This window comes from Lepidochelys olivacea (genome assembly GCF_965140295.1).
Source record: "Lepidochelys olivacea isolate rLepOli2 genome assembly, chromosome: 8".
NCBI lineage: Eukaryota > Metazoa > Chordata > Testudines > Cheloniidae > Lepidochelys > Lepidochelys olivacea.
Window position 1 is genome coordinate 91452636 of NC_140418.1, and position 21461 is coordinate 91474096.

At 43.7% G+C, this 21461-nt stretch overlaps 1 protein-coding gene across 5 annotated transcripts in view; it reads left to right on the plus strand.

The window, feature by feature from the left end:
- Positions 1-21461, plus strand: part of DOCK7 (dedicator of cytokinesis 7) — a 147891-nt gene that overhangs the window by 111945 nt on the left and 14485 nt on the right. For 3 of the 5 annotated variants that reach the window (XM_084637481.1, XM_084637483.1, XM_084637480.1), the window contains 11 exons: positions 328-463; positions 1754-1850; positions 6232-6328; positions 7271-7405; positions 8368-8520; positions 10142-10300; positions 10615-10715; positions 12297-12489; positions 12982-13125; positions 14355-14486; positions 16132-16146. In XM_084637481.1, the coding sequence (XP_084493607.1) occupies positions 328-463; positions 1754-1850; positions 6232-6328; positions 7271-7405; positions 8368-8520; positions 10142-10300; positions 10615-10715; positions 12297-12489; positions 12982-13125; positions 14355-14486; positions 16132-16146 (1362 nt within the window). The remainder of the gene's footprint in view (positions 1-327; positions 464-1753; positions 1851-6231; positions 6329-7270; positions 7406-8367; positions 8521-10141; positions 10301-10614; positions 10716-12296; positions 12490-12981; positions 13126-14354; positions 14487-16131; positions 16147-21461) is intronic. The other 2 variants (XM_084637482.1, XM_084637484.1) reach the window with 1 other exon arrangement.

Below are 21461 nucleotides of genomic sequence, written 5' to 3' on the forward strand. Positions count from 1 at the left end.
TGCCACAGGAAGTAAGAGAAGAGAGAAGCTGACAGTCATATTTACTCACTCTCAGGCATCGGGGAAAATTTCTTGTGGTGGAGATTTAGCAGCTTCCCAGGTCACCGGTTGATCCTCTGCTCCTTCCCTCGGTCGTGTCTCCCTTGTCCTCTCCCCGCTGCAGGCTTGTCAGACCCTGCAGAGGATATCATGGCCTGGACATCTCCTGCAGAACATCCTGGCCCTGTGGGTCTCCAGGGACAGGAGTTCTATGCATTTAGCCTTGTCCATCCCAGGTAAAAGGAGGCTTCCCTCAACATCTGTGCTTTTCTGGTTTGAAATCTGCAGGGCAAGAAAGTGTTTGAAAGAATGAACAGTCTGACATTTAAGAAGTCGAAGGACATGAGAGCAAAACTTGAAGAAGCTATTTTGGGAAGCATAGGGGCGAGGCAAGAAATGGTGCGAAGAAGCAGAGGGCAGCTAGGTGAGTAAGCGTGCCTGTTGTTGCTGACCTTCCTATATGAGAGTCACTTGAAACTATCCCCAGAGAGCCCCCAGATCCAGTAGAGTGCTGCAGGATGATATGTGTATCAGTTAAGAGCTCCATCTGAAGAGCTGCACAGAGGAAGCGGTTTGCAGTGCACAAGTTTTATTGGTCCTATAAACCCCAGGAACTATGTTGCATATTTGTGAGCACCATGTGTGGGCACTAACTATTTACACGTGTAGACGTGTCTCATTTATAGAGCACTCCTGTAACAGTGTCTGGGAATGCTAGCCTGACCTTATAGGCAGAACCAACACCCTGTCACTGTATGTCAAGAGTCAGAGTGGAAACTCAGTCCCTGAATGGATGGTGGTTTCTGCTAAAATGATAAGCAGTGAAATAGTTAACAATTTTGGTAATTATATTGCCATCATGTGTCAGAATTAACACCCCATTGAGAGTAATATTGCTAAGTATTGAGTATGATAAGAAGGCTGGTCCGCTGGCTAGATCACTAGACCCAGGAGAACCAGGGTCAATTTCCAATTCCACCAGAGACTTCTTGTGTGACATAGGCAAGACACTTAGTCTCTACGTATTTCAGTTCCCCATCTGTACAATGGGGATAATAGTATTTCTCTACATCACAGTGGTGGTGTGAGGATAAATACATTAAAGATTAAGACGTGCTTAGATAATACGGTAATGGGGGGCCATATAAGTACAGTAGAACCTCAGAGTTACGAACACCAGAGTTACAAACTGACTAGTCAACTACACACCTCATTTGGAACTGGAAGTACACAATCAGGCAGTAGCAGAGACCCAAAAACAAACAAACAGAAAAACCCCAAATACAATACAGTAGTGTGTTAAATGTAAACTACTAAAAAAAAAGGGGGGGAAAGTTTCAAAAAAAGATTTGACAAGGTAAGGAAACTGTTTCTGTGCTTGTTTCATTTCAGTTAGGATGGTTAAAAGCAGCATTTTTTCTTCTGTATAGTAAAGTCTCAAAGTTGTATTTTCAGTGTTCAGTTGTAAACTTTTGAAAGAACAACTACAATGTTTTGTTCAGAGTTATGAACATTTCAGAGTTACAAACAATCTCCATTCCCGAGGTGTTCGTAACTCTGCAGTTCTACTGTATGGACAGATAAGTGTTACGGCTTTGCGTGCTATAGAGTTTTATCATGCTGTCTGTCACATTACTTGCAACCAAGTCTTTGGTTGCCACATGGAAAAAGTTAATATTGATTTATTTTTAAAAAATTTGATGTTACCCAACAGAAAGAAGTCCATCTGGGAGTGCGTTTGGAAGTCAAGAGAATCTAAGATGGAGAAAGGATATGACTCACTGGCGTCAAAACACGGAAAAGTTTGACAAGTAACTCTATCTAATCCTTCTACATCAATAACTGAACGGTCACATTGAAAATTCAAGCCCTGACTCTGCTCCCATTGAAGCCAAAGGCAACAGTCCAGTTGTCCTCCGTGTGAGCAAGATCAGGCCATAAGCTCAGACAGGCTGATTATAGGGGAATAGTTTTAATGCTGACAGGCATCGCATCGCTTTCCATTTCTCTCTCAGCATTTCAGAATGAGACTTAAGACTAGTAAACTCCATTATCTTCTTAGATGCCTGTAGTGAGTTGTAATGTAAAGGAAAGATCCATTAGCTATATTCACAGATAGCATTTATGTCTCATGTCATCTTTCCGTTATTCCATGAGAGCATTCTGGAGTTGTCCAAGCATGCTTTCCTTTCCTGTCCTAATCCATCCCTTTGATTGTTTTTCCACATGTGCTGTGTTTTTAGAAGCCACAAACCACTCAGGTACTGTAGCATTGGTGTGTGGCTCTTTTGTGTAATTTTCATTTTGTACATCTGCATTCTCAACAATTGCAGCTCTGTTTGTGATGCTCGGCAGAAGGTTTTTTGTGTGTGTAACTGGCTGAAATAATCCCTTTTGCTTGTCACACCCATGACGTTTTAAGTTCACTTTGTTTTTTGCTAGAAGGCTCAGGAACGGTGTGTGAATTTTGCTGCGCACGTTTTCCATTTTCTAAAATTGCAACCCACAGGCTTCCATTCTCCCTTAGTGGTACTCTGATGTTCATGGATTAGGGCCAGTCCTTTTGCTGGGCCTTCAAACAGCTCAAGTGACAGAGTGGTAGCCATGTTTCATGACAGGTTTCAGAGCGGTAGCCATGTTAGTCTGTATCAGCAAAAAGAATGAGGAGGACTTGTGGCACCTTAGAGACTAACAAATTTATTTGAGCATAAGCTTTCGTGGGCTAAAACCCACTTCATCGGATGCATACAGTGGAAAATACAGTAGGAAGATAGATAGATAGCTATACACAGAGAACATGAAAAAATGGGTGTTGCTGTACACACTAAAAAGAGAGTGATCAATTAAGGTGAACTATTATTAGCAGGAGAAAAAAAACTTTTGTAGTGATAATCAGGATGGCCCATTTCGAACAGTTGACAAGAAGGTGAGAGTAACAGTAGGGGGGGAAATAAGGGGGAAATAGTTTTACTTTGTGTAATGACCCATCCACTCCCAGTCTTTATTCAAGCCTAATTTAATGGTGTTCAGGAACTGAGAAATGGCAGCCTTAGAGCCCAAATGGACGGAAGGCCAAGCCACCCACAGTGCATCTACTCCTTCCTCCCACATGGCTGGACCCTGTTTCCCTCCTTCATTTGTGGTCCCGTGGATTTCTGCTGTGCATGGATTCCTGTGCTTTGATCTTGGCGCAAGCCTCGGGGGGAGGAATAGCTCAGTGGTTTGAGCATTGGCCTGCTAAACCCAGGCTTGTGAGTTCAATCCTTGAGGGGGCCATTTAGTGATCTGGGGCAAAAATTGGGGATTGGTCCTGCTTTGAGCAGGGGCTTGGACGAGACGACCTCCTAAGGTCCCTTCCAACCCTGATATTCTATGATTCTATGTTCTCTGCCTCATGCCCTCCAGGTTGCAGAGCACCCATCCTATCAACAACGTACACTGGGGTACATAGTTCTCCTTCCATGACATCTCCAGAGCACTTGGGACCGGCACAATAGAAATGCAGTATTTTTGCTGTTTGGCCCTAGCATGTCTGTGTAACAAGCTTTGAATAGAATCCCAGAAGATTCACTGTTGCATTTTGCAGACATGCATCAACCCAAGAGTTTTTAGAAATTAGAATTAATATGAAGTGTGTGTATGTGTGTATATATATATATATATATATATATATATATATATATATATATATACACACACACACACACACAGATAGACAGGTACACACTACATAATGAATTAATGTTGCATATGTACAGTGTATCTTATGCCTCTTCATCCACTTATAATACAATGTTTAAACACATGCCAAAATGAGCTACACGGACACAAGTCAGCCATGCTAAAAGAACTCTTTAACCCTCTCCCCACTTCTCAGGAAAAGCTTGAGTAAATAGCCTTTGTAACATATTCTGAGAGCCATCAAACCTAGATCTAGGAGATAGTCAAGGACTCTTCACTAAGACCACCCACCAGCCCTCAGACATAGGAATTTTTGGCTCAGCTGTCAAGTGTAGGAGGAGATAGGCAGGCTTTAAGGCAACCAGACTCCTGTGTGCAAAGAGCTTTATATCACAATCAGCACCTTGAACTGCATGCTGAAATGGATGGGAAATCAGCACAGTCTGTGGAGCAAAGGTGTGAAATGGTCCAGGTGTGAAACTCCCCTGTATAAGCCAGCAGCCTTACTCTGCAATGGTTGAGGTTTCCAAGGTCTCTCTGAAGTGGAGCACATGTTGGTATGGATGACTGTGGTGAGGTCTGTGTCCAAAAGGAAAGCCTGTAACCATCTAGCAAAAGGGAACTTAAATTCTACGGCGATGGGTCCCTTAAAAATACTTTGCATGAAGTTGGAAAAAGGCTCTCTTGGCTACTGCTGCAATCTGGATATCCAGAAGCAGCCAGGCAGCTGACAACAAAAGACAGGCATAGCTCCTGAAAATGAAAGGGCTAATCCCACCTCTACCATCTCTGCCAATTGCTTTTCCCCAACTCAGGAATGTAACCTTTTGTTTTGTCAGCCAGGTAGCTTTTATCCAAACCTCCAGACATTGGCAAAGCTGAACTGCGCTGTCGGACCCAATGAAATAGAGACATAGGAGCAAATTCCTCCGTGGGGTGATTCCATAGCAGCGAATATATAAAAAAAAAACAAAAACCCCACCAGATATGAATTTGGCTTATAGAGCTGTGTCTCATCATCTTGCTGATGGTACTGTACCCCAAACAATCTCTCTCATCCCTGCTAGTGGCCTCACATACCTGTTGAACAGCTGGAGTCTCTAATGGAACTACCATGGTAGCCAAAAGATCATTTACTTTTCTTTCTTAAAAGAAAAATCTGCTAAAACAACTCCATAAACCCGCTCTCCAAGTCATACTTGCACATGCTATTCTGAGCCAAATCTGGCCTCTCTTTTCTGCACAACTTCCACTGTTGCAGTGAGAGTTGTGAGCACATACTCCATCTGCGGGTAGAATATGACACGTTGAGTTTAACACTAGAATATACACTTTATAACAAATGAATGTAGAGTATTATTCAATACAAAGAATTCTATACAGCCAAGTGAAGTGATCCCACCCAGCCCTTCTTTTTGTAATTGATATCCTTTAAATAGTGGTACAGTCTATGCCTCAATCCAGAGCCTTCATAATGTAGAGATTTAGGACTAAAGTATTCTCTTATAGCACGGCCTCCATGGTAGGCAGGGTGTGGAGCAGGCATGTTGCAGCAGGAGCTTCAGGAGAAAATTTGGTTGAGTCAGCTAGAGTTGCTCCCAGGGCCCTGGAGGAGCCAGTGCTATAGCGGGAGCTCTGGCATCTTTAAAGGATGGCCTGTGCATTTTGCCTGCATCCAGCCAGCTCATTTGTGCATCCCTCCCATACTGTAGCTTTTCCCTACATAAGGTTGCAAGGGGAGCACCCTCCCCAGCCACCTTCCTGCTTAGCCAAGCAAGGCAAGCCACAATCACACACTTAAAATTACTACTGGATATTTGCCGAATCCAGCTAATTTTACTGAAGTTCAATAGTGCCACTGAAGACATGGGACCACCAGTGTGAGTAGGACTGGGACCACAGTCAGCTTTTCCAGGAAAGCAGGTCCATTGTATTTAATAGCACAATCATTTGATTTTCTCTGGAAGGCAGATATTTAAAAACCTTTAATATAATGTAGAGGCAAAAACATAAATACCAGATATACATGCTATGTACAATATACTGGACCCAACCTAGCTACTAGGTAGTTGCAAACTAGTGCGAACAGTGCAAAAATACTAGCTCATAGAGCACCATCTTGTGTTCAGATCCTGTAACATAAAATAAAATCATTCTTTTGTTGCATGCCTTACAATGCTATTAAACCACCTTTGAAGCAGGACTTTGTTGCTGACGCTGTTATTAGAGGGTTACTGGTAGAGTAATGAAAGGAAAAAAAATTATCATGACCCAGCCTGAGGGTGATAAACCTAAATCACATTGAATTTTTTTATACATTAATAAAAAAAACCCAATTCTTTCTCCCTCTGTACTCTTACATATACTAATGCATTTAGATATTCTTGTGGTGTTGTCCGTAACTAACTGTGTGCTTTTATAACAAGGTTTTTCCCACTGGTGAGCCTTGAGAATGTGCTGGCCTGATTTTTAAACTAACTCTAACTTGAGTGCTGTCTTTTCTTCTGTTAGATCAAGGGCAGAGATAGAACATGAAGCGCTTATTGATGGAAATCTTGCAACTGAAGCAAATCTGATTATTTTGGATACATTAGAAATAGTTGTCCAGGTAAGGATGAGGGGGATTTTGCTGATGTCCGAATAACATTTGCTAGCAGGTTAAGTGGTTCAGATTCTTAAACTATGCCCTCCTGCTGTTTGTATTTAAGCTTTGCTGCTGCAGGAGAAAGGGGGATCCAGGAGGTGAGATCCCAGAACAGATAAAAGATCAGTGATTTTTTTTCCAAGCCTTATAACAGTCTGTTTCGTAAATCACAAACATCCCTCCAGCCTTCTGTAAAGGTGCTTGTCCCCCTCATTAGTGTAATGCAGGAAATATTTTCTTGCATGTTTTAATGTATAAATAATGCCTGGAAGAATCTGTAATAACTCCATCGTCCTGCCTTCCTCTGACAAATTCCTGCTAGTTCCTTCCCAGGTTTGCCATTCTGCTCCAGGGCTCTGCAGGAGGCATTGTGCTTCCCAGAGGCATGGGAGGATGGTGCCACCAGAACGATCCCATAAGGAGGTGCAGTGAGCTCCCCTCTGCGACTATGGCCTTGTTGTTGTTTGTCTCTCAGGTTGTTTAAATGTTAGTGGGGAGAAATCCCCATGCTCAGGGTGTAAAATCCTGGCCCCATTGAAGTCAATGGCAAATCCTCTGACTTCCGTAGAGCCAGAATTTAACACAGAGAATCCAGTTGTGGCTGGCTCTTGTGTTGGGAGCATCTTCCACCTTCCAAACCTACACAAGAGCCAGCCAAAGTGTCTCTAAAATAGTATTTGTAATAGAGCTTAGAGCTACGTAATTCTTCAAGGGACAGATCCTCAGAAGGTGTAAATCGGCTTCAATAGGGCACCTGATTTCCACCCACTGAGGATTTGGCTCAGAAACTTGTGAGTTTCACACATTTGTAATAGGTCAGGGCAGATTATTCGGGACAGTAGCACCACCTGATCGGCCAAAGGGTTAACTTTGTTCATGTGACTGTTGATTTGATTTTGACAACAGACTGTGTCTGTGACGGAATCCAAAGAGAGCATTCTCGGTGGGGTGCTGAAAGTTCTTCTCCACAGCATGGCTTGTAATCAAAGTGCACTTTATCTGCAACACTGCTTCGCCACGCAGAGAGCTTTGGTGTCAAAGGTGAGTGTCCTGCACATGTAGTGGGGTTTTCTCTTCAGTATTTGGGTCATGTCACCGCAAGGCTGTTATTTTGCACTTCCTAACGTTAGTGTTTACGCTGTGGGGTTTGGTGAATGGAAGGAGGCTGTTTATTCTTCATGTTTGCTACCTGCAGTCATACACTTCAGGTCTGACTACTGTGGACAAAATGACTTTGTTTTGCTGGGCTGCTTGTTAAAATTATATCACATCTTTTCTACACACACTGAGCTGATGGACAAGTTAGCGCCTCTCTTACTCATTGAGACCTACTCAGAGCTATTTACCCCCACCCTACCAGTGCCAAAGGAGCCCATGTTGCTGTAATGCACACCAAGGACCCTCTATCCTAATGTAACATCACCTTTCTTCTCCTTCCAGCTCCTCATCATGTAATTTTCGCCCTCTCGACATGGGTAATGGAGTCCAAGCTAGCGTACAGAATTTGACCCTCGGACCTTGGATTTTGATCCATGAGTCTAATGAAGTTTGAGTAAGAAAGGCTAGTAGTCAAAGCTGGCTTAACATAGAAACCAAGGGAACTGGAAGAAAAAGTAATTTACACCGATATAAACTCCTTGTAATATTACTTAGGGCTCGCCTCTGTGAACAATTAGGCCGCAGCAAGTCGGGGTGTGAATCTAACCCCCGACTAGCCAGCTGTGGTCTATCTGTCCATGTGCAACCGATTGACACGTGTTAGCAGTTCGTTTGAGCGCTTTGATCTAGTCCTCTTTGTAAGTGGACTAGCTCAGAGCACTCTATTGAACTGTTAATGCACGCAGACAGGCCTCAGCAGACTAGTGCATGGTAGATTCAAATCCCAGCTTGCCGTGGTTTAATTGTCCGCATAGCTGAACCCTTAGATTCACCTCTGAATTCAGTCCCTTAGTTGGTGCTGGCAGCCTCAGCAGAATTACTTTTCTCATGTGCTGTCACTACAGTTCCCCGAGCTGCTGTTCGAAGAGGAGACCGAGCAGTGCGCTGATCTCTGCCTGAGGCTTCTGCGACACTGCAGCAGCAGCATTAGTAGCATACGGTCCCATGCGAGTGCCTCTCTTTACCTCCTTATGAGGCAGAACTTTGAGATTGGAAATGTAAGTATAAGGCTGCTGCTGTTATTCTATCAGCATCATTTGGTGTTTGCTTATGTTACGGTAGTACCTAGAAGCCCCATTGGCAATCAGGGACCCACTGTGTGGGGCGCTGTATCTGGATCTGGTGAGAGACATTCCCTGCCCCAAAGAACTTACAATCTAAACAGGCAAGACATGTAAAGAACAGGAGGGGGAAACAGAGGCACGGGGCAGTGAAGTGACGTTGCCGTGCGTCACACGTCAGGTCAGTGGAAGCACAGAGATTAGAACCCCAGCCTGCTGAGTTCTAGTTTGATGCCCTGTCCCCTAGACCAGGCTGCCTCTTTTGTCATTTTATAGGGACTTATTTAAAAAAAGCCGGACAGGGACCTCCACTGAAATGTCGAATTTTTCTCAAGCCGAATGACTTGTTTACTACTCGCTGTTTTTGTAGGGCCAGGTCAGGCTCTTAGGCACAGGCCCCTGGCAGGAGATGATGTGAGGCCACATTAGGCCAGGAGCGCACAGTGACACGCAACACTCCTGGGAAATGCCACCACTGCACTACCTCCTAGGGGAGTGCAGCAGGCATTCTCCTCTGTGGCCCTGCCTGCTCCTTATGCCTCTGTACCCTTTGCTGGGGCAGCGGGCACCCCTGAGGCCACTGCAGGAACTGCCCTCTGCCCGCCTTGCACACCCCTGTAAGAGACCGCCACAACCTGCCCCCTCGGCTGTCCCATCACAAGGCTTAAGTGTGTCCTCTGTGAAAGGTCTGCATGAATCTAGACTAATTAGGTGCTGTTGGTTTTGTTTTCTGTATGAATCTAATTGGATCTCAGCCTGATTCTCCCCATATGCACTTTACATTACAAAGAGAGCTCCCAGTGTTCACTTTACTATTAAATGTTTTAACAGCGCCACTGCAGCAATCTCACAAAGTATACCCCAAACACCTGGTGTTTCATTACACAGTTCCTGTAGCTGAGATTAGATCTTCTTTCATCTTGTGATAAAATCTTTGCTGTTCATGAACAGCAGAGGCTGAAGCATGCACAGGCTTCTGGGCTCAGATGCTCTTAATTTGAGAGCAAAAAGGGGAAGGAAACTGGAGCTCACTTAGTCACTATCACAGGGCTCTGTCCACTGAAATTACAATGGCTCTCTGTACCCTCTTGCTGAGGATTTGGCCTGTGGTCTGAAACAACACAGAATGGGGTACCTGAAATAGAAGGTCATGCACACATGGGGTAATCTTTTCCTCTAAAGGGACTGGGTCCCACAGGGGCCAACAGGTCATTTCATACACCATGCTCAAGAGGGGAGCAAGAAGAGGCAGGGAAATTTAACAGCTCTTTTCTGGAGAACACTGGCCTGGAACAAAGTACCCCTGCCATATGCCAGCCAAAGACGCACAACAAACAAAATGACAGGGACACCAAACAAGTGCATTGTCCAGCTGGCCAACCCCCTTAAGCTGCTCAGCTGGCCAGCCCCCTTAAGAAAGGGAAGGTGTTACTAAATGTTTCGTTTTTGTCCTGCGTCCATGGCTGGTGGGAGGATGCACATGCCACTGTGCTGGCGTTGCAATGAACAGTTACGATTCTTACGGAGTCATTTCATTGTAGTAACTTTTCTGTTGCAGAACTTTGCCAGAGTGAAAATGCAGGTGACCATGTCCCTCTCGTCCCTGGTGGGAACGTCCCAGAATTTCAATGAGGAATTTTTGAGACGTTCTCTGAAGACTATTTTGACGTACGCTGAAGAAGATCTGGAACTCCGGGAGACAACATTCCCCGATCAGGTTAGAGAAATACCACCAGGCCAAGAGTTACATTTAGCTGGAAAGAGTGGCTGGATTTTCATGAATCCTTCGGGCATGGCTCATTCTAGGTTTTTAAAACGGGCTGATTTTAGATTAAGCCACGTATAGCAGGGCTGTCGGATACATTTCCTGGAGCAGGATCCATGAGCTGCTCTATAAAACTCAAGCCCTTGATTAGCTCCCACTGATAACAAGGAGCAAATGCACAGATTCAGAGTAGTCAGCTGCCCTAATGTGTTAGTGTATAGTGAGGTTCCTGATGGCAATTCACTACATCGGCTTCTGTATTACAGGTCCAGGATCTTGTGTTCAACCTCCATATGATCCTCTCTGATACAGTGAAAATGAAGGAACACCAGGAAGATCCAGAAATGCTGATAGACTTGATGTACAGGTAGAGTTTATATGCCTATTGCAGAAGATGTTCAGTGGATGCCACTGAACAATCAGCTACGGTATTTGAATTTCTCACAGCTCTTGCTGTATTTCCCATCTTTAGAACTTGAAACACCCTGTCATAGTGATTTTTCTTTTAAAGTAGCAATCGCCTTTTTTACATTTAAAACTGCTTTCCTTGCGTTACCATGATCCCCATGGTGCTGAGCATGCCAGTATCACTAAATGCAGAGGTCAAATTGTGCTGACCTCTCCTCCAGTTTGAGCTATTTCGGTGGCACCACCTTTCCTGCAAATACAGGAGGTCATTGAGACTCACCACAGGCCTCAGAGTTTCGCCAGACCTCTTCCTCCCATGCTCAAGATTAGTGCTTCCAAAATAGCATTGAAACACTGAATTCTTATAAAAAGCTATTAGCAGTGCAGCCTTCCTCGGCTGTGCAATACCTGAAGGACATCTCATGAGTGGGGCAGACTGGGAGAGAGATCAGTCCCGGAAGGGAAAACCTCGGATAACATTTTCCATTCCGGATTCTGACCTGTGTACTAGTGCAAAGTGTCTGGGATACAGGACCCAGTCTAGCTCCACAGAAGTAAAAGACAACTAGTGTTTTCAGAGGGACCTGGCGCAGCCCCATAGCGAGCAGTAGGCAAAGGGAAAGGAGTGATCAGCAGGACAGAAAGAGGCTGCTAAAATGGCTGCTATTAGTCTGTTTTGAAACTATGAGGCCAGGTGCTGGAGTCTGGTGAACGAATCTGATCAGCTTGTGGTGTTTGCAGAGAGGCATGGTCCAAATGTCTTAGATTTTGGGAGTGTGTTTGCTGTTAAGAGAGCTGGATAAGGGTCAGGTGACAAGTGGTGAACTTGGGGGTCTGATCCCAATTTCCACCCCACAGACCACCACAGAAATTAGCACTGTTCAGCCCAGTGGGCAGTGTCTGCTCAGAAGGGGCCCCAGACTGAATCAGTCTGGGTATTTCAGGTTATGCTCCAAGTGCATTGGCAGAGAAGAGGGGGGAAGCTCACACAGTGTCTGCCCACGGTATGCCCGGTCCAGTCCAAAGCCAATAGAGCTTAATCCTGCACGAAGCTGAGTGTTGTGGCCTTGATCTAGCAAAGCATGTAAGTTCATGGTTAACCTGAAGCCAGGGGGACTACTCAGTACTTAAGCACTTCGCTGGATCAGAGCTAGAGGGCTCAGCACCTCCCAGGATTAAGCCCTTTGTTATTATGTTCCAAGAACATTAATGTAACTGTCAAAGTGTTTTTAAAATGAGTTCTTCTATTTAAACACCGCCCTGTTTCTTCCTATGCTACTGCTATAGCATTTGTTTACACCAGTGTTTGTGCAGCGCCGAGCACAATGGGGCCCCCACTTGGTTAGCCTTTAGGTGCTACTGCAATATAAATGTGAAATGATAACAACAAGAGTTTCTTGGCTTGGAAGTCCAGGCAATTATTTTGTATTTTATTCTAGTTCATATCTGTTTATATCAAGCCTAGAACTATGGGTAGGCACTTGTAAAATATACATAAAAGTAAATAAACACTAATTGCGAGACATTTATTTGCAACTAGAATTGCGAAAGGCTATCAGACTTCCCCAGATCTGCGACTGACCTGGTTACAGAACATGGCTGGAAAGCATTCTGAAAGGAGCAATCATGCCGAATCTGCCCAGTGTTTGGTCCACTCGGCAGCCCTTGTGGCTGAATATTTAAGCATGCTTGAGGATCGAAAATACCTTCCCGTAGGGTGTGTAACATTTCAGGTAGGAATGTGCTTCCATCCCCCCCTCAATTGTACATTTTGCATTTCTACCGCCTAATGCTGAGATACAAAGCAATAATAAAAGTCCTAAGTACAAATCAAAGCAGTCCTGAAAACAGCTTCATCTAATATGATTTTGCTGTTCCAGACAAGGTATAACTTTTCTGAAACAGTTGTTGAAAACTGTTCTTGTGATTAGGTTGTGACTAAGAGCATCAGGCTTCAATCCAGCAGAGCATGTAAGGTCATGCTTAGTTTTGAGCATGTGAGTAGTCGCACTGGCTTAAAGTTTTATCATATGCGTAAGTGCTGGATCAAGGCCTGTGGAGAAATGAAAAATACTTGAAATTTGCCTCTTTCAAAGAGGATGTTGCCTAAGTAAAAACTGAGTAAAGCTTTTTGGCCCAGTATCAGATTACCTGTAGCTTTTGGAGTATTAAATGTAGTTGCTTAAATAAAACTTTTCAACTCTATCTAAACTGTGTCTCCTTAGAACATATCTTCTAATGTTTTGGAAGAATCCGCAGTTTCTGATGATGTTGTCTCACCAGACGAAGAAGGTATCTGTTCTGGGAAGTATTTTACAGAAGCAGGTCTGGTGGGATTGCTGGAACAGGCTGCAGCATCTTTCTCCATGGTAGAAGATTTTAATCTCTCTCTATATCTATTTCAGCAACACTCATAGTGCTGGGCAATATTCAGGAAAAAGTTTTGTAAATGAGACTGTATAATTCTGCCGTATCACTTTGTTTATTTTGATGGTGTTGGTAGCAATGTTTCTCCTGGGCAGCTCAGTTAGCCCCTGTAATCAACCATAGCCTATCACTGAGTGCGTTTTGTGGGTTTTTTCAGTTCATCATTTAAGGTAATTGAGTTTTAGTTAGTTGGGAAGGTCTAATTCTAGTTCTAATTCACCATTAGTGAAAGACAAATATTATCTCTACATTATTAGTTAAAGACCGTGTAGTTCCTTCCACCCCTTTGAGTAGAGGGGACTGGCACACACACAGCTGGTGGGTGGTATCTTTGTGGCCTCCCTGTCCCCATACTGCAGATGTCCCTCCACGGATTGCTAGGCAGGGTCTGTGGCTCGGGAGAGCGCAGGCTGGTGCTAGGAGTGGGCAGAGGTTGGGAAGGTAATGGAATGGTAGCAGTGTACCCATCAGAGACAGGCTTTTAAGAACAAGGTAATTATTTACCACAACGTGATTTGGAATTCCCTGTGGCAACAGACAACAGAGCCTGGCAGCACATTTCCTGCAATGGACTGGCAAAGCCATGAGGGAGTAGGGAGGCATAGTGCTTCTGCAGATCCTTCTAAATTCATCTGTGACAGGTGGAACCCTAGTCAGATCACCATGCGTGAGAGGGCAAATGGTGCTATTTGACAGACACCTGGCAGGCTTCAGGGAGACACTTCACAAGTCCCATCTCATGCAGTTTGAGAATGCAATATACAAGTTACACAGACCCAAGTCGCACTAAATCTAATGGGCTATACTGTGCACTCAGACGTAGACACTGTTCCCATTGACTTGTTTAATATTTGGTTCAGCCTCTCCCCTCTTGCGCGTGTATTTTAAATTAAGAGAACATCCCAACTTCAGTAATAAATAAGTTTTTTAAAAATAAATAGAAATGTGCTACTATACGTGCTTTTGGTTCTATGAATTACTGAGGATTTGATACCTCTTCTACAAAAGATTCCTGATTAAATTACAATAAATGTAAGCATATAAGTGACCACTTCAATTTTGTAATCTTAGTTACTGAAGTACTGTGGGCATGTATTGTATACCAGTGTATTTCTTTTCTTTTCCTGTTGAATTGATAAAAGGATCCATCTGATACATATTATTTTTGTAGGCTGGCATGTATGAAGCCGTTAACGAGGTTTACAAAGTCCTTATTCCTATTCACGAAGCTAACAGAGATGCCAAGAAACTGTCCACAATTCATGGTAAACTCCAAGAAGCATTCAGCAAAATTGTTCATCAGGTAACGATTTTAATCTTCCAGCTGCAGTATGAACTGTGAAGATATTTGAAATGTTTTAGTGTTGTTTTCCACCAAAAGCTAACTATCAAGGAGACAGCCATTTCAATCAGATTATATGAATAACATCAAAATGATGGTCCACAGTAAATGCAAGGATCGCTGATGAGTATTGACTCTAGGGACCTTTATAATCATACAAGGATGTCAAGTCTGCACATACAAACTTTTCATGTAAATAACAAAAATGAGGAGGAGTTATTAAGAAATCTGTCAGTTGCATTGTGCATACTAGTTATAGATGTATAATTTCAGGTGTGACTTTAAAATATGTTTGCATGCTGGTAAAAAAGGTTTGTTACATTTAGCTTACTAAATAGCATTAAGAAATGTTTGGGTTTTATTTAGCTCTTTGTAGGCTGCATGGGCTATTTTGAACTTCACCAAAATCTTTTTTTCTTATTAAACAAAAATACAAAAGGAAATCAAAATATCCTTGTTTTCCTGCCTCTGAAATTAGATTTCATTCTGAACACACCTATTATTTAAAAAAAAAATCCTTAATATTGTATCCACCAGTATAACTAAAAGTTAGACAACATTATCCATGTTTTTGAAAAAGCAAACACTTAGGACGGAGGTAGCTGGGCTGTGTTGTTAGCAAAGCAGCCTCAGTTAAATACATTGTGCAATCTCCTCTCTGTATTCTCCTGCTCTTTTCCGTGCAACATTAGCTACCTCATAGCCGATCCTGCTCCGGCTGTAGGCAGTGATGTAAGATCAAGCCATAGGTTGCTAATCACTGAGCTCACTTCTGACTAGGCTCATTGTAAAAGCTATGGCCCCAATTCAGGAAAGCATGTAAACACGTGCTTAACTTTAAGCTAAAGGTTAATCACGTGCTTAAAAGTTGTCCTGAACTGGGAAGATTTCCTGAACTGAGGCCTATGCTCAGTGGGATTTGAAGGCACCACATAGGAGCCACTCAGCATCTTGCAGGGTCAGAGCAGCCATGCGGGACCCATCCTGTGAAGTGCTGAGCACTTCTTGGAAGATGCTGAAAGGCATCAACTCCCACTGAGCTCAGTGGACCTCAGCTCAGTGGGAGATGGAAGTGCTTGTTACCTTACAGGATTGGCCCACAGCACCTGTCCTTTCCTGTGAGGGAGCATCAGAACTCAGCAGCCAATTCTAAAACAAATACCAAAACAGTGGCCCTCACATGGACTGGGTATGTTGTGTGACAGCTGGTTTAATTACGCTTCTATAAAAGTGTAAGCTGAGCCAGTTCTTCAGTGGATGGATATCTGCAGAGCTCCACTGACTGTCCTGATTTACACCAGCCGAGGATCTGGCCCTGCTCTCTCCACATTATAACTTGTGGCATGGCTGTGCCAGAATTCCGGATATTGACCAGACGTGATAAAAAGAATAATAAAGGACAAAAATGTGGTTGATCTCTCTCTCATCAGTCATGTAATGTCCTTCTCAGCCAAAGGGAACAATAGGCCACAGCAGATGCCTGGTAACTTATAATCATTGAGACCATTTCAGATTAATAATACCTTACATTAGTGGTCATGTTTTTGGCCTTTGAAACATTTTTTTTTGTTTCTGTGACATGCCCTTTTTACTTTTTATTATACAGAGTACTGGCTGGGAGGTAGGTAATATTTTAGTTAGTAAAGAACACTAATTGATCAGATGACTCATGCCAATGCTTTGCCCACATGTGCTAGTTGTGGGTATTTCTGTTGCTGTCTGCTGTTTAAACTGAATTCATTAACCAAAGAAATATCAATAAAATGATCGTTGTAGTTGTAGGAAACTCTTGCTAAGAAGCTGTAGGTAGTGCATGGTTGCCAATGTGTTCCACTAATGAGGTTCTTTGGTGAATGAGCCACTGTATCATCACTAGTTTGTTTTTATATTTTGTTTATAATTCTTCTCATCAGCATTGACACAGAATATCATCTCTTCATACCATATTTTCACCCCACCCACAGGGGTCGATTTAAGTGCTTATGCTCAGAGGTGTCGAAAGCGAAACCTGTAATGGTTAAGCAGACATTAGCTCATACTAGAGCCACTCCATCTTGGTAATTAACAAATGCTGAATACCTTTTTTCGAACGCAGATTTTTGGGTGGGGATAAAATAGCGCAATTCTTTTAACGCCAGAGATTTTGTTCTGCTGCTTTAGTTTTAGCAGAGGCCCTATGCTTGCATTTCTACAATATCCATCACGAGAGACACTCGTTCGGATTAAAAATAAACGGTGTCCACTAGATCTCTCACACAAACCAGTTCACTGTGATTTTGATGAATCAGTTAATAGGTCAGTTGCTTGTGTTTGCATTTTTGCTCTTATGCATCAACTTTAATTTTTTTAACTTTTTGTAAATATACTCCTAGATTATTTTCCTCAGTTCCCAAAAGAGCTTTTCAAGCACTGATATCTGCTTCTGCTTTACTTTGAATCAAGCAACTCAATCTGGTCCACTCTTACTATCAAGATTGTTCAGTACTTTAAGACCCCAATTCAGGAAAGCACGTAAGCCCACGCGGTCCTGAGTTGGAGCCCATATAAGAGGTCCTACATATTCTCTATTACACCTAGAGTTTTGGCCAGAGATGTATAAACTTCATGTCTAATTCTGGCTTGTCAAGAATTAAAGTTCAATAGTTTACTTGTAATTTCTGCTGTAAAAGAACTTGCCTTGTAAATCGCTTGCTTTTTACTGTGACCCAACAATCCAATGTTTGTATCATAGAATGTAAGTTATGTGTGCTCAGTATCCAATAAGTAATGGAAGCCTGTGAGCATCTATTTTGATCAATCTTCATGATGCTAAATCGACCCCTGAAGTATCCCCTTGTCATTGGTTATGATTTTAACATCATTCAGTCTTGTTTTATTGCATGGTAAAACACACCCATGGTTTATGTTCTCGTCTACTGTTGTGCACTTTCGTTGCCACTTTTTGCTGAGCTTTTTCTTCGTAGCCTTCACGTTTGTTGCATGTTTTTCTTTTTCCTTATTTTTTAAAATATTTTAATTGATGCACACCTCTTTTTTTTTTTTAATTTATTTATTTGCTGCCAATTGCTGCTGCTTTGTTTTTTGGAATTTCCCTAATTAAAATACTTTCTGTTTTCTCCTCTATCGCCCTGGTTGCTGACCCTACTCCCCACTTTTACTATTGTCTGTTGTGGTAAGTTCCTACTTTGTGGATTTTTTCTTTTTTTTTTTTACTCTGTGGAGACCTCAATAATTTCATTTTACCAAAGAGCAATGCCAACTCACAGATCCAGGGAAAGCAGTATTGCCAACTCAAGTGTTCAGGAGTCAGGTCTCAATACGTTCATGAGATGTTGCTTAAAAATCATGAGTTTTTAATATTTTTAGTTACCTTCTGGTTTTTGAGCTGTTAGGGTTCACCTTTTCATGCTTTTCACTGCAACCGTGAGGGTTTAAAAACAAAGCCAGTGGAGATTCTTACTGAAATCACAAGACTCCAAGAGTTGGCAAGACTGTCTAAAGACTTTGTGCATTGGATTAAAATCAGCAAGAAAATGTCAAACACCATAACAGAGAGATTTGGGGTTATGAACTCCCCTCTCTAACATGTATGAAGGAGTTATTTTTGCTCATACCTATTTTGAGCCAGTTCTGCCTGCGTTTATACCCAGGCTACGCCGTTGTCAATAGATGGCCCCCTGCTGTGTCTAATTTCTCAGCCCTTTGATCAGTTAAATCTAGTTGGCAAAGCTTTTGGTGTGTGTGTGCAAGAGATAACTTTAAACCTTTATTCCCAGCAATTTTGGAAGCTGTTTACCATGCATAATAACAATCATGAACCCTTCATAAATCATGGTGGCTGTTATCTGCTCTGCCAGTTCTGAAATGGCTACTCAGTGTTCACCTTCATTCTCGTCTCCTACCAAAGACCTATTACTTTTCTTGAAATAATAGGTGAGAAAATGCTTTGTTAATAATTTCTCCCTCATACCTGCATTTTTAGCTCTCTTCAGAAACAATGTAGTATTTTGAAACTACTTGTTTTGTTTTCAGTACTATGTTTACAGGGCCTTTGGAATTGATTTAATTTCTATGGGAAAATCCTGGCAAATTTAGAGTCAACACATGCTCATAACACAAGACCCTTTAGATTAGGTTATGTTATTTAGCCCAGTGGATCTCAAACTTTAGCAACCCGAGGACCCCCATTTTGATTTAAAAATTTTCACGGACCTCCTAGTACCCCACTCAGACCCCACCCCGCCCCACCTCTTCCTGCCCCACTCCACCCCTGCCCCCCTCCTCTTGCCCGCTTCTTTCCGGCCCCTCCCCCAAGTGCGTCCCCACTCCTTCCCAGCACCTCCTGCATGCCACTGAACAGCTGTTCCCCAGTGTGCAGGAGGCACTGAGAGGGAGGGGGAGGAGTTGATCAGTGGGGCCGGCGTCTCTGGACATGATTCTGCCCCTTCCCCCTAGCATGCCCGGTCCCCACTCCTCCCCCTCCCTCCCAGCACACCACTGAACAGCTGTTCCCCAGCATGCAGGAGGCGCTGAGAGAGAAGGGGAGGAGCTGAGGGAGGAAGGGGGAGGAGTTGATCAGCGGGGCCTGTGGACCCCTGGAGTAGGGAGTCCGTGGACCCCAGTTTGAGAAATGCTGATCTAGCCCATTGCAAGCAGACTAGCCATGGAATTCAATTCTTTGTTTCACTTCTGGTGCTACTGAGGTACATTTGAGTATGGCCTAGACTGACGTTGTCCTTCAGTCTTGCCCAGTCAACAAACACCTTTGGAGAGCCACCTTTCTTGCACCCGCCAGTGGAATTCAAAGAACAACCACCTCCCCATTGTGTCCAGTTTCCTACTTTGTCCTAGGTGTCTGACTTGTTTTTTTTAACGCCATTAGGCAAAGGCTTGAATGATTTGAATTGATTAATCCCAAATTTGCATGTAACTGCCTCTGACTCAGCAATCAACCCTTGCCTGACTGGCTCACTTGGCTCCTAGTTATAGTAACTCGAGCAAACACCGGCTTAACACAAGCAAAAGCCCTTAGGTATTTCCCAGCCAGGCTGGAAACTGGGCTTTTCCCAATTCCAGGAGGCTCAATGTTACTAAAAATAGCACCTAAACATTTGCCCAAAGTGATGGAGCTGGTGTGCACCCAGCTGTCTGGTTTGCACATGCAGATACTCATTTGTGGCTGCACCAGGGGTAATTAGTTGTGCATGAGTGTTCATAGTCAGCTGGCAGCTAAGCCGGCTCCCGGTCGCTGTACCCCCTGCTGGATTTCAGCAGGAAAAGAGCATCCAGGAGGCAGCGGTGGTGGTGGTAGGAAGTAGCAAGTGGCACTGAGGGGAAGGGGACTCAGTACTGGTCCCAGATCTCCCCCAAACCTGGTAACCAACCAGCCCACCTCTGGAAGATTCTAACTTCTACCCCAGCCAGCTGTCCTCATCTTTTCCACAACGTCCCTCCATCAAAAGGCACCCCACAAACATAGCTGCCCCCAGCTTCTACCTCAAGCTTTTCAGCTACCCTAACCTCCCCCCCCCCCCCCGCTGGCCTTCCCACCAAACCCAGCCTCCCTTAACTACCCCAAAGCTTCTTCCAGCCACCTCCACCTAGATATCACCCACCTATTTCCCAGACACCTGTCAGCACCCCAACAGTGCTTGGGGTAGAGGTATATTGACTTTAAACCAAAGTTTTATAATCATATACAAGGTAGTTGCAAATATGCACATTTAATGAGCTTATCTGCATATTTGCAAATAATTTGCATGTCATGTCATACACAGAACTGCACAAAGCCTGGCAGCTGTGCATTTCATTGATGAGAACAGGGACATAGACATTAAGGCTGAAATTCAGTGGGATTTGGGCACCTAACTCCCCTATGCTCCTTTGAAAACTCAAATAAACGTTAAAGTGTTTCCTTCTCCTTTGCTCTGTTTCCTTTGTTTGTCAGTGATCTTGTGCCCACTTAGCAAGGCTGACCTCCCAACGCTAAAAATGGCTTTAAAAATGCATTTTAAGCGGCATACTTGGCAGCACAATGGAGATCACCAGTGGTTAAAGCTGAGGGAACAGCAGACGAAAGGAGGCTTTAGGAGATATTTAATTGTTTTTGTATCAGGGAAACCTGCTTTTTTATGGTGCTTAAGGAGGATGAAGTTGGTTCTTTAGCATGCTGGGCAGCTCGGCTACAGGGTTCACGTACATGGATCCAGGGCTTGTGCCATTAGCACTCCCACCGTGTTATTTAACCCTCAAAGAAATCCTGCCCCTGCTGCCCAGAGGCTAACTGTTACTGAAACGCTCACTCATTTAAGACATTTTAATGATGTAGCTTGTGCCTGAAGTGGGCGTTTATGGAAGGGAGAATAACAATATGTCCACATAGGCAAACCACCCCCACCAGAGGATCTTTTTAGCACAAAATAGTGTCTGAAAATGATTGTTTTGCTTATGTAGATGGGCTCAATCCAGAGCCGGCGCTAGGCATAAGCAGACAAAGGAATTGCTTAGGTCCCCGAGCAGCTCAAGAGCCCCCCCTCTTAATTACTAGTATGTGTTGTGAGGAGGGGGGGATATTCCTCCTTAGGGCCCACCATGGGCTGGCATTGACACTGGCTCACTCCGTTTGGAAGCACACTATGGAACTGTGTGACTGTCTTTGTTGAAACCCCAGTGCAGCAGAGTGGCTTGTGTAAACCAAAGCCCATGGAGCCCAGGAGTGAAGCTCTCACATCCTGCAGCAAGGTGCCATGAAAGCTCCGCCCACACTCCTCAGTTCTGACCTGTAACATCCCTGCTGTTCAGGTCCTGAGTCTTAAACACAGATGTCACGTCGCAGGGCAGGTTTTTGATTTGGACTAAGAGGGAGCTGCAATCCAGGACTCCAGAGGTGAAAGGCTAATGTGCTAACCAACGCTGCCAGCCATAGCCACGCGGCAG